The 14,438-nt window shown below is 37.3% G+C and overlaps 1 protein-coding gene across 1 annotated transcript in view; it reads right to left on the bottom strand.

Annotated features, from left to right (window-relative positions):
- LOC112841333 (pinopsin-like) overlaps nt 1-14,438 on the bottom strand; it is a 69,974-nt gene that overhangs the window by 37,461 nt on the left and 18,075 nt on the right. Inside the window, exon 2 of the mRNA XM_025896248.1 lies at nt 7,991-8,316. Within this exon, the coding sequence (XP_025752033.1) occupies nt 7,991-8,316 (326 nt within the window). The remainder of the gene's footprint in view (nt 1-7,990; nt 8,317-14,438) is intronic.

Genomic DNA, 14,438 nt, shown 5'->3' on the forward strand with positions numbered 1-14,438 from the left:
AAGCACCCAGAGATTAATGCATAAGATCCTAAACTTCTATTAGATTGTTATTAAACACTATGACAGGCTTATTTCCTCCCTAGTTTATATAAAGAATGAAAAGTGGCAAACTCAATGAATTCCTGTTTTCTGACCAGCCATTAACTTGATTTACAATGAATTCGTACAGTGCTCGATTTACACCAAACTCGCATAACTGTTTCTCTGCAAATACAATTAAGTAAAGACTTACACTTCTGAAAGCACAGGGGAAACAAGATCATAATGTTTTCTCATGCCTGTTTCCCTTCCAGCATGATCAGACCTCAAAAAATGAACACTAATCTGATGACATGTGCTTCAACAGTCGGTCGACACTTTTTAATCAGAAATACTGAGAACAACCCTGAGTGAACATAACTGCCATTTATGAGTTAGACATGTGTCTATGCAAGCACAGCAGCTGAAGTCTCTAGACACTTTGAATGGTATTTACAATGGATTGACTCACCACACCTTTACACACTTAAAAGCTGAGATGGCGAACTTACAAACCTTGAAGCTATACACAAAATAAAGAAAATGTTAGCTATCTCCTTTATTTCTCAGGATTTGACATTTTTCTCCAGTGTTACAGAAAATATTGAATTTTATTCCCTTGGGACAGACACCTTTAATAAAAACTGGTCTAACTATAGTGCACAAAACTGAAATCTTCTTACAGTTGAACAGTGAACCCCAAAAGTCAATGCTATATTTGTAGTGTCTTCATGATAGCTACATAACAATCATCTAACCTCCTGGGCAAACCCTAATCGTTATGAAAGAGTACAAGATTATGTTGGCTCTTTAAAAATTAAGCACACTAGTAAATCTTCCTCCTAGCTAATGAAAGCAGCTTTTTATTCAAGCAGGTTTCTCATTAAAATAAAATGAAGAAAAAAAAGAAGTCAGCCAATAGGAATAATCACCACTTGCTTCACTGTAATATCTTTGAACAGAAATATAAGGATAGAACTGTTTGAAACATGAAATGCTGGCATCTGAAAATTGCTGTTTATAAAAGTATGAATGCCAAAAGTCAGTGTCAAAATGTTACACATTTTGTTTGCAAAGTTATGCTATGTTTGTACTTTATATTATGACCTGGCATTAAATAACAATGGTAAAATGGTATAATAATTTAACTATCATACCATTGTTTTGAAAATAATTTAAAACGGGTACTATTTTTTTTTAAAAAAGATACATTGTATCCTCTTCTCAAGGTGAAAGTGCTTCCTTGTTTTGTTATAAAACAATTTGCTTCTTTTAATGGGACTCATGTCAGCAGCTTGCCAAAGCTTCTAGTTTTGAGAATAACCTCCTTGGATGTGATTTTCTTTCTCTGATTACAGAGAAAACATAGAGAAAAAAATTCGGGGTAGATAGATTCTTAAAATGCCTTGAATTCTCACAGTTAACTCCTCAGTACCATGTGCTTTCCTTCTGTACAGTAGGAATAGTAGTATCAGCTTTACAAAGCACTGGAAAATCTGTGTATGTTCATATAATTTTCAAACAATCAAAGGAAAAAATTATGGAAATCACTGAAAGAAGGAAGGAGGAGATCTATATGAAATAGAATGGTGTCAGAGTAAAGGTGGGAAAGCCCATGGGACATGGGCTGTGAAAGTTGAGAGTGGATACAAATATTATCAGCAAATTTTTAAAGAAAAAGAGTTGATATGCTAAGGTTATTTATTTATGTAATATCATCTACAGATTGCAATCTGATCCTACATAAATTACATATTCAACAGAATTATTAACTTACTGAGAAATAGTGAAATATGATTTCTTGTCTTTTTTTGTCAAAGTATTCCATGGCTTTTTTATTAATAACTTTCAAAAAAGCTGTTCCGGATATCACCTCACCTACAGAATTCTGATAAACTTGATCATATTAGAAGCCAAGAAGATTTGGAAATAATCAGATCTTCAAAGAACTGGTAACTAATACATACCAAAAGCAGCCTAATGTATTTCAGTGTTCTTCTGCTTTGAAACAACAAAAAGAAGTCAGATTTTCTACTGGAGAAATTATCTAGAAATTCAGACAAAATACAGTATTATACAAGAATGTAAACTGCTCTCATAATTTAAAGCTCATTCTTATAGCAAATAGAATCAAACAATAAAAGGGTATAGCCTGAGTATCTGTTATCACAGAATCCAAAAAATGGCCTGTTGTCAGCTTTGTGTTCTAGCTGTGTAGCGGCTTGTACACGAAGAATTTGGCAAAGGTCAAACTGACCAATAAGGAGATGTTGACTATTGACTGCTATGTGCCTCTTGAAGGCTGTACAGAAAATTTGAAAATATTTATTTTTATTATTTTTTTTAGATGATGGCTTTAGGCTATATTACTTTATAGCATTTGATAATCCAGCAGAACTCTTTCGTTACATTTTGCTAAATTTATTCCAATTCTCTCAGCCTAACATGAGATTTCTATTTTAATTAAGTTCCCATATCTTCATGATGAAGTGACAGAAAACATTTATTAATTAATTTGCAAACTGAATCTCTTTTTGCTTTGAATGAGATGTCATTATTATATACTTATGGCAAGGTTTAAAAATGAAAGGCAAAACTATTCTTCCTCTATACCACCAGAAGCTAAAGAGAGAAAGTATACATGAAGATCCGAAGGGAAGAAGTAAAATTTACAAACATATGGTAAAAAATAACAAGATATGGTTATCTAATGAGTATAGCTTCTTGTTTGAGCTTAGATGCAGTTAAGGCAAACATACTTGAAATTCAGTTGAATCCCAAATGTACTTAATCACATTTGAAAGGGATGATCTACGGGACCCATACAACTAGGTCTAGGACCATCTTCATCTGAATCACATTTCTTAGGACTTATTTGTTTAATTAAATAACTAGAAAGATTTTGAACTTTTCTCCTAAAAGAAGACCTATGACTACAGACATGGTTTTATTTATGGTTTTAAGAAGCTAAGATTTAATGGTCTATAATTGCTTTATCAGTTTTCTCAACATAAATCCTAATTTCAGTGCCATCAAAGATAAAGTTTTGGAAAATTGAGTTTCTCTATAAATATCATATGAAGCATATCAAGGAATGATGGAACAATAATTACACTTCCATCCTACTTTCTGTATTACGTGAAAAAGATTTCAGTTTAAATCATGGAGCGTTCTGCCCTAAAATGCTGTCTTTCTCCAAACAGTCACTTCCAAATGACATGGAAAACTAGAAAGATTCACAGGAGCAATCCTTCTACTTTATTGTCCTTCCCTAACTACTTTAATGAACAATGATGCCATAATTGTTTTTACAGATACTTCTTAATTTTCCAAATAGAACAGACATTAAAAAAGGATGAAGGAATCAGAAGTCATAAAAATTTACACCTCTTCTTTCCTTTTTCTCTAAGACTTCCTTTGTGGGCATGGAAGATTTCAAAACCAACACTGTTGTTTATATCCAAATCTTTAAAAAATAACATAGAGTCGAAATCTCATAGTTCAGAACTAAAACTTAGTTTCCTTGGGTTTATAATCGAGTCACAATTTCGCTCTGGGGCATTACTTCTTAAATAAGAGACAGAATCACTTTTCCTCCACTAAATTTGGTACTTTGAAGTTGAAGTTTGGAGGAAGAGTAAGAAAGAGGACCAGCCAGCTCTTTACTGCATAACCTTGACTGTCCCCTTCCCCTACAAGTTCACAAGACTCATAAAGGTCAGGGGATGGGATAAAAAAAAGGTGATTTGGTTCTCCTGTGAAATCTAGAAGTCAGAAATCATGTGGCACTTTTCAAAAGAAACAAAACAAAAGTTGCTGTAACGGGAAATAGTTGGGTGATTCCACTACCTGGACTCACATTTTGGTCACTAGTCAAAAATAGCAGTTTATGAGCAATTAAGCATTAGTATGTGAACCACAGGCTAGAAGACAAGACATACTGGTAAGGCTAACTTCTGCCTCATATGGGCTAGTCTTAAAATTTTCCCTGAATATTTTTTCTTGCCTTTTTATTGTCAAAGACGAAGTCAAAGTACAGGTGGAGTAACAATGTGAAAGGACACAATAAATTTTTTTCAGTGCTACTTTTTCCTCACTATTCTCAAGTTTAAAAAAAAAATCCCTGATAAAAAAAAAAAAAAAAAAAAAAAAAAAAAAAAAAAGACAAAAAAAACACTCAAAAAAACCCACAAACACTTTAGGAATATCAATTCATGTAACAAGTCCATCTACTCCAGAACCCCATGAGACAGTGTGACCACTGGTCCTTTGCCCATTTTAACACACAGTCTGTTACACTGAGCAAAAACCACACAGTCAGGCGGGTATTACACTATATATTTAAGTCTTCGTGTTCTGCATACAGTTCTTTCTATTGTTTTCCTTGTACTAGCTACATTCCATTAAGAGCTGCTGAACTTTGTTCAGGCACAGCTTTCGACGAAAGAAGATTGGCAATGATATGAGAGTCTCCATAAAACCAAGCTGAAAACTTCTTGAAACAATCTTCTGGGACTCTTCTTGTCCTTGGGCAGGATTTCTGCATGTAAGTGGGAGACAGTGCAGACCGAAGAGATCTCTTTTAAAAGTTTTACTAATTTTCATTAGATTGGTTGACATGAGTTCTCTGGGCCCCTCACTGGAGGATTTTAATCACATTGTGTCTTTTGTGCTACACAGTGATCACAATGCTAATCTCTGTAATTCCACATTTGGGAGCCCACTTCTCAAAGTGTAAACAACTGACACTGGCTTCACAAAGAACATTTTTCCAGAGGGAATACAATGATAGAGTCACAGAGAAGCATCGTAAGCCAAAAACTGGGAAAAAGTAATGGAATTGCATAAGGAAAAATAAAACATCCACAGTTTCCTTTCCTTATGCTGTAGAATGTGCAAGAATAAAATACACGTGAATAATATTTTGTGAGGGAGAAAACTTTGCCCATTTGATCAACCTCAACTGTCCAGATAAAGCTAACCTGGGGAAAAAACCCCATACCTTTAAAGAAAATAATGTGAGTAATTCCTAAGGATCTTTGAGCTTGATAAATGGTAAGACCTCTGAGATAATAATGCAGTTGTATTGTAATACTGTTTAATGGCATTTACTGTTAACATTATTCACACAAGGATGCTACTGACTCATAATTCCTTGAAAAGATGATCTTTCATATAACCTGTATTACTGAAATCCTTGAGCTTTTTACCACTACAAAGACTGCAGATGACTTTGTGGGATCTATTAATGCCTCAAGTGACAGAATGCTACAGCACCTGACTAAATATAGAGAACAAAAAGAGAAAAGCAGACCTATAATCACTGTTGCTCAAAAGAGGAAATCCAGGCACTGTGCCAATTCTTGCATTAACTATCACAAATCTATTAAGACATTTCTTCACCTCAATTAATTTGCATTTTACTATTATTAATGGCGTAACTCCCGCGCTCTTGATTTCAGGGTGCAACACCATTAATGCTACAATGCTCTAACATAAAAACTTCCATAGATCTGGCAAAATTATGAAATGCATATTTAGAAAAATTACCAAGAGGCTGAAGTTGGGATAATGCACTTATTATGTTTACAATGTTCCCATATTACTTCTAATACATAACACAAAGAGTCACAGAAGAACTTGAATCTACGAGGCCAGAAAATAGCTAGATAATTAATTTTTTTGCCCACTCCAGAAAGTTACAGCATTATAAGGAATGCTGTAACCTCTCTTAACCTTTTTTTTTGTTATTCTACCTACTCTTTGTACTTTTATGTAAGAATTCCTATATTTTCATTTACATATTGCTCATCTTTTTCTCTAATTTGAAACATGACATACTTAAGCATTTCATAAACTATCCCATTTACTACAGAACAGTTAGAGGACCTCAGACCAAGGGGGAAAAAGGCTGTGTTTCAGTGATTTGTCACGATATGTTCTTTGGAAATTTATATATATGTCACAAGAAATTTATGAAATGCAAGATTTCAGGATTATGGTACCGGAAACAGTTTCTGGTACATCATGGAAAGCTTAGGACTGATGAGTTTTCTGATTGAGATTCTTTTTGGTGAAATATAACTCATCCAGGAAATCTTACAAACACCAGGAAAACGTAAGATATTTTGTGTAAAAATTTAGGGTTTAGCTATTCAAGACTTCTCAAATGCTCAGGCAGCTCTTATGACCCTTAGTCATAACAACTTTAAAGAGGAGATATGATTTAATCCTCACTAGAGTTCCTTTGCATTTAACAAGAGTTAGTTCCCTAAGGCCTGTCTCTCCAACAGGTTATACAAGATTAGGTTTGATTCTCTTTCACTTCCACCATTTACAAAATTTCTCAGGATCCTCTAACCTCAGCACCCCAGAAGCTCACTGGTCATTCTGGAAGGCACAAGGAGGATGGAGGAGAGAGGATTGTGGAAGATGCTATTCCTTCTCCCATGGTTTTTCCTTCCTTTCAAAATTATTGATTAATCAATCGACCTAATCTTCCATCCAGTCTACCCAGTCTTCATGTCTAAATAAAAAATGGCTACAGAGTGCATATATCGCTTCTGTGATACTTTGTTCCCTCAGCATGTTTTTCACAGCAGATCAGTGAGATTATGACTACTTTTAATACAACTGAATTTAAATTTTAAAAAAGTGACTAGAATAACACAAGTTATTCTCAGCCTCAGCCTCAGCACTAGAAGCTAAAGCACATGCTACAGAAGCTTCATCCATACATGTTGTGGGTGATTCTTGTTGTCAGGAAGGGCAGTGAGGGCTGAAGGAAAGAAGACATAAAATTTTAAGTAAGGTGTATCTTCTCCATATTATTAGTATCACATGTTCCAAGATCCCGCCCCTTTCTTTAAGGTGATGGGAAAAGAAACTGCTGCCCAGGAATCAGATATGAACTGCAACTTCACTTTAATGGTTTACAATCAAAGGAGATTTTTTCCATCTTAATATTGCATAGCATTAAGAGGAATACTAATGTATGATTCTTATCAAAGGGATTTTACTGGCCCACTCAGCACTCAACCAGGAAAAGCTTTCCCCTTTGGGCTTTAAGTGTTCTCAAAGTTTTGACAAATCACATAAACCAAGCAACCTTAATTCCTTATGACTAATCAAAAGCAAACTACATTCAATTTAATTCTGTACAAGAACCTCTATTCAGAGATTCACTGCCTTTTTTTTTTTTCCTATTTAACACTTTCAGTTAATTCATCTGAACATTTTAGAGAACTGCTTTTTAGAGAACACCTATACATTCATTCCTCTCTCATCATTCGTCATTAAACCATTTCATTACTGTACCAAGAGTATTCACGCTTCATAATACCACACCCCTGGCAGGGTCTTCCAGAACATTCATTTTGGAATATCTGCATTGCACCTTAAGCCACTGCAAGAACCACCACTGTAGTAGTAGGAGGAGTAGCAGTAATGGTGGTTGTAGTTACAAGGAAGCTTTGAAATGTGGTCTGGAATTACAAGGAGAAGCTAATCCTTTATTCTGATTTACGGCTAACTCCGTAAACCACGGTAGAACTGCATTACTGTAGAGTTGAGATTCCACAGATTAGGAAGCAGAAATTATTAAACTGTCATAATCCAAAACCAAGAAGAAATATTTGTATGGATGTCTTATTTATAAACAGGTAAACATATGCATTTGCTTCATTACAAATGCAACCTTCACTCTGATATGCTGGTTTTCATAGAACACAGTATTACCAATCACAAAATCAGTATCTATATGGATCTTATCTGGTTGTTTTGACTGAAGCTTCAGGAGAATTAAAAGGATTTAAGACCTCATGCACCTTCCTTGAGGCTTTCTGTGGTCTTTTCAATTTCATTTTGGTTTGCTGATTTGCTCTCTGTCATCAGTACATCCAAATTTGATAAAAGAGAAATGCAACAGATGCCTCAGAGCAGTTTGCACTATAGATAGCACACAACTGCTTACCTGTTTAACTGCATAAAGGAGGCGACCGTAGCAGTACATCATGACCATCACAGGGACGACCAAGCAGAATATGAAGAGACAGATGATATAGGATGTGGACTCAGCTGACTCTGAGGACCAGCGTACCGAACAGCTTGTACCTGCACCTTCTACCCCATAACTGCTCCAACCGATCAGAGGTGGCACAGTCCAGATCAGGGAATAAATCCATGAACCTCCAACTGCCAGCAATGCCTTCCGGTAGTCATCGCTGCGCTTGTGGCACAGGGTGAGAGTGCTGTAGCGCTCGTAGGACAGGACGGCCAGGGAGATCAGGGACACGATTCCTGCAATGAACCAAGCAATATAAATGCTTATTTCATTATTTTGCATGGTATCCATTCCAAATCCCAAGAAATTAGATGGTCTTTCGGTTATTACGTATTTGAAGCAGCAGTGGAAACTATTTCCATTATTCTCTTTGCCTTAATCCTCACCAGACCTGGTTGCTCTGTCCATGGTGTCAAATTTTGTTTAACTCAGATTTATCTTATATTGGAAGATTTTTATACTTGAGAGATACTCCTCTTCCAGTCAGGTTTTCAGCTTTATCTATTATAGTATTACCCAGGGTAAATAGATTTTCTGCCTGAGCTAATAAAATGGTGAAAGATTCTCTTGGTAAGAATGATTCCAGTTTTAGCATCCATGAGCATTTTCAAATATTGTATTGACTTTTACACATGCAAAAATAGCTGTATATTCGAGACTTGGAGCCCCATAATGAAAGAAGCTTTTGCTTCTTTTGCTCTGCCCCATCAGCTAGCTGTACCTTCAGTTATGATCACTCATTTGGAAATATCAGACAACCACATCATGACTGTGATATGGCAGGTTGCAACATTATTTACAATTATATCACATCTAATATAATCAATCTAAACAGTGACTTAGATTAATATTGAGCCCTAGGTGTCATATCAGTCTTCCAGAAGACTTAAAAATCGGGTTTGTAGGACATTTCCATTCTCTTTTTCAAAGTTCAAGATCCCAATCCCCTCTACAAAGCTTTATGGTTTTCCATGGCAGGTTCTTAGCCATGACTCAATTGAATGGCTTTTGCTATTTGCTGTGTTTTTGTTCTCCTTGAAGCTTCCTTACAGTTCTTGGAGACACAACACTGCATACCACTTCCAGGATTTGTGAGAGAAGGAACTTGTTTGAAGACATTTAAAACCATCTTTTCCAATGGTTTCCAGTCCCCTTCTTTTCGTCCTGTAAGATGAAAAACCTGAGTAGATCTATGTCAGCCCAGTTCCTTCCAGCACTGTTTTCTTGATCTTTGCTATTAGTAACCACGAACTATACAGTAGCATTGAGATACGTAGCCTGCCAAAATTTTGAGCAGTACCTACTCCCAACAAATCCATTAATAGAAAACGTCATCTTCAGGGGAATCCACAGCTGTAATCCATTTTCCCCATTTAACTGTCAGCTTCCCCTGTAGCATAGAATGGAAGTGAGTCAGAGATTCCTCTGGGAATAGCACTACTCTACCTGGGCAAAACATCCCCCACATATACCCACACAGGGCACAGTGGGATATTCTTCCCAAGGCACAGCATTCTGCTCCTCTTTTCCTTACAGTTCAAGGACTCATTTCAGACTTAGCTGGATGCAGGCACAGCTATTTCTGTCATCCTGACAACAATTTGCAGTTACTTTGTGAGAGCTGGGTATGGCAAAGGACCCGAGGGGAATGCAAGCACTGCTCGCTGCAATAGGATGCTTTATTTCTCAGGGGAAGAGAAGGCAAAAGGGTGTGAGGAAAAGGTAACTTTTGAAGAAGAAAACATGTTTCTTGTTACAAGAGTCTACTAAATTGTTTTCTGCATACTACTTGGAAGTCAATCCTAAAAAGTAGATGCATTTACAGCTGTAACAGCCCCACTAAATCCAACTGACAAACTGACCTGTTTTAAGGCTAGGCTATTTTAGAGGCAGCGGAGACATTCTGATCGTCCCTCATTTAATCTTATTTCCTACAAAACACTGCTCTTAAAAGTCCTTGGACTCAAGAACAAAGAATCTACTGCTCTCTTCTTGCTTTCAGCTCACACTTATTTATCGTTACTTTCTTAGCAATGCCTCTTTTCCATGCTTTATCTGCTTGACTAAAAAGCTTCTCGCTATCAAAAACATTTAGCTCATGTAGGTACCTAAGGCAAAAATCCAGGCCTCAGTAAGATGATAAAGATCTGTTTTTCTATTTTAGATTAGACAATCATGGACTAACAGAAAACTCTGGGAACAAGAAATCTCTCTCCTCCCACCTGAGTGCTCTACAGAAAGGATCTATTGTTCTTGCTGCACCTCTGATGGCAATTGAGGCCACATTTTCCCTACTTCGATGAGATGCACTTTTGTTGAGAATACCCTACATTCCTGCATATGTGGTGTTGCCTAGAAAACCCAGATGGGGTGTTCAAACTTCCCTAGCTCAGGGCCTTGCTTCCTGGATGGCTGCTTTCACCACTGGGCTCTCTGGTCAAGTCTGGCTGACAGCTCTGCCAGCTCATCCCTGTGGCTGTGCTACTGCCCAGTAGCTTCTCCTGGTGCGTATTGTCATGATTTATGGCATTCATTTACACTTCCTCTTATTTTCACCTATTGCCTAATACAAGGGAGATGTTGGGCTTTCCTCATGCTGGTATTTATGATGGATGGCTTTATGGAGCTGATCTGAGGACAACTGACCATGAATGCAGGATTAATTGCTTTGGGATGTAGAAAAGACCTGTCTTACACTGGCATAGAATTAATGCTCAGATATTGAATTAGGATCGTGGTGATGTCAGTGAAGAATAAATCAAATATTAGCACTCAGACAAAACCACAAAAGCTGCCTTTAAATTATAGAAAATAATTTTTCTTCTCTATACAGAAGAAAATTAGAGACTCTTGATTGCACATGTTGGCAGGAACCAATTCATCTTCACTCACCTTTTATTATTGAGTTCCACTGACATGACACAAACTGTACTTTTCTCTGGAGGACAGGAACTGTGACACATGGAATCCTAGATCACAAAAGTTCAGAAAAAAATCCAATATTTTTCTTTTTGGCACAGTAAGACTTCAAGGTCTGAACTTTTTAATAGCACTAAAATTAATACCACTGTGAATTGACTTCTAATACTTTCAAGACAGAAAGGGAAAATGAAGAACACACTGAAGGGGTAGTTCATAAGAGATAATAAAAGAATTCAGCATTCTGCATGTGGTTTAATTTACTAAGGCCAGCTAACTTTTTAGAAAAATTACAATTACTTTCAAAGAACAGAACAAGTGCTTTGAAAGACAAAAAGGGATGAAATTAAGAGTCTAAATCAAAATAAAAATTAAACAAGTAGCTTTTTCCAACCGTAAGATACATTCAGCTGAATTGGCTGTAATGAAAACATCTATCACCCAGGTGAGGAAGAAATGGGAACAACAGAGGCCATGGCAACCCTCTCAGTCTACTTTGTGTGGCCCTGTGCAGCATATACAAAGTCACAAAATGTGCCCTGAGCCTCTATACTGCAACACTGCAGCTCCATCCAACCTTACTGATGGAGGGCCTTGCACCTTAACACAGCAGCCAAGAGTGTTCAAAACCAAACCAGGATGCACATCAAGCAATAATCTTGTTCCAATGTTGTGGTAGATCAGCTCTAATATCCCTGATCGGTAAGAATATCGTCAACCTTTTAATTAAAACAAACAAACAACCCCCCCAAAAAATACCTTTTTTTTTTTTTAATCTTACTCTTTTAGTAGTTTAATAGCTGAATCCTAGAAATATACCACTATCATTTGATCAATTATAATGGATACACCAGCCTAATTTGATGGACTGAAACAACAATATTTTCACAACAAAGACAAAACCACATTTTGTGTTTTAGTTTAACACTGGCTGGAAGTAAAATACAGACATCAGGTGTGTAACAGTGAATAGGCTGCCAGCAAAAAAATGATGATTGCCTTGTCCTTTATATGCTTTTCAATAGAACCCAGTATGATCCTCTCCATAATTTTTCCAGGTACTGATTTTAGACTAACAGGTTTGTAGTTTCCTTCGTCTTCCCTCATTGCCCTTCTTGTAATCTGGTTTGGCTAAAGTAGAATAAAGCTTCTCACTTTTCATTGTGCCTCCTAGCTTTGCCTCTCAAGCGTTTCCTTAATGCCATGTGCATTTAACTGTTGTGACCTTTGCCAGAAATCCTGCAGTTATCTGGTATTCTATTTCATGCCCTATATATTGCAGTCAGAGGAATTAGTGAGAATCTCAGCTTTAAAACAAAAAAACAAATACTTTAGAATTCTCTCTGAGGAAAAGACTTGAGGAAAAGACTTGAATGCAATCTACATGCTCTTAATAACCAGAAATCAAATTAAAAAAATTAATGTAAGTTATAAAAAGAAGAAAATAATTATAATTTTAAAGTTAATCATAATGCTTTATGCCAACATTTCACTCTTATTGTGCAGCAACATTTATGACTGTGTAGACTGTATATATTAATTTCACATGAATAATTTTTTCTAAAACTGCAATAAAATTAGGTTCATGAATTGCAAATGTAAATAGAATTTGATTCCAACAAATATTTAGGGCCTCAAGCTGGTACCTAGCCAAATAACTTCACAGGAGTCAATCACAGTGAGAAATGTAATTTGCTTCCCCAACATTTCATGCATATACAGGAACAAAGATGAGGTTCTCACCGAAAGATGACAAAAAATCCACTGCAGATTTCATTACAGGAATAGATAATTATTCAAAAGTTAACCATAGAAATAGATGACTTTAAGACAACTTGGAAGTGGGGCATGAGGTTTTTCTACACGGCAATTAGTTGCAGAGAGTGCAAGAAATTAAATTTCAAGTCATAAACCAGGACAGGCATCTATTTATAGGACTATCATCTGAGACATTATCTACTATTTACTTTATTTAAGGATCTGTACATTTCTCCCTGGCAGTACAGCACAGAGTATGCTGTGAAAGGCACAGCAAATTGTTATGCTTTGTTCCCATGAGTCCCAGCTAAAAGTGTTACATTTTCTTATCAGTTCTTGTTGGTTTATGCTGCTCACTGATGTAGTAATTGGAAAGGGGACACAGCTCACCCATGGTCTGTAGGTTATGAAAAACTGAGAATCACATAGAGTCAGCCTACACTGGGTCAATGTTTTGATTACTAATTTAGGTATATTTGTCCTCTAAAATCTCCTGAAGGTCATTATCCTACATGATGGTTAGAGTTCTGGAGCATTGTGGTTGTATGATTTAATGTATACCCTGCCCTGTGTTATCAAGGACCAGGGGCAATGAAAAGAAGCCACAGGTAACCTTAGGCAGACTGAACTTGGAGGAATGTAATAGCACCTTCTTCAGCAAGGAACTAATCGAGCAAAACTAAATCCAAGGGCTTGCAAAAACCCAAGATAGATTTACCGCATCCAATCTCAACGCAGGTGGATTTTACCCACTCACAGGCATTCTCTCACAGCTTTCATTCACTCACACTCTCACACCCACAAACCCACAAGTACAATGGTTGTGCTGAAGAAGTCTGTACAGGATCTCTCTTGTGCAACAGAGAGAACAGCAGACCCCACCTATCAGTTTGTCAAACCCCTTGCTTACAGCTATCTGGCAAAAAAGCTGGGTTTTGGATAGAGCTTTTATACACTTCAGGAGTCCACTGTCATTATGAAATCGTCCATTGCTTATGAATCCTGCCCTTACGAACCTTGTATGTCTCAGGTGAGACTGCTGCTCCCTGTTTGCATTTCTTCATCTGGAAAACACGCTTGCCTGGAATGCACTCACTTGCACAGGCCCCATGTCTTTCACGGTGAGCTACCAGGGAAAGAAATGGCAGGTGTACCATGCTGTACCCTTGATGTCATGCTCCTCTCAGTAGGGTGCAGGATCCCCCACTGATGAGTTGTCACGCTCTGTTCTTATCAGCATACAGTCCTTCAGGCTTGCCTGAGTCAAAATATGTGCTTGGTTTTACTGCTGGGAACAGCATTCTTCATTACCTGCACAGGCTGTTCTCACTCTTCTATGCTGTGTTCAGGTGTTTACACACCTTTCGCTTCATGAATCATCTGTACCAACCTTGGTAACTCCATAGCAAGTCGATACATCTCCCAGTACCACTGTAGCCTGTGGCCAGCCTAAACCCAGCTGCCGAGACAGAGACAGGGCAAAATGCAGCTGACGCTGGTGCAAGGCAGGGAAACAGAGCGTGCCTGGCTGTTCTGCTGTTGAGACCCATGGCAGGATGGTGCCAGCTGAGCACCCCCCGGTGCACAACAGACCATCTGCCAGCCAAGTACCAAATGCAGAGGGGAAGTCAAGGGGATAGCAAATGCTGGGGTTCCCACATGGCGCCTACAGGACCCTGTG

The sequence above is a fragment of the Manacus vitellinus genome, unplaced genomic scaffold (genome assembly GCF_001715985.3).
Source record: "Manacus vitellinus isolate BGI_N305 unplaced genomic scaffold, ASM171598v3 scaffold_7_pilon, whole genome shotgun sequence".
Lineage (NCBI taxonomy): Eukaryota > Metazoa > Chordata > Aves > Passeriformes > Pipridae > Manacus > Manacus vitellinus.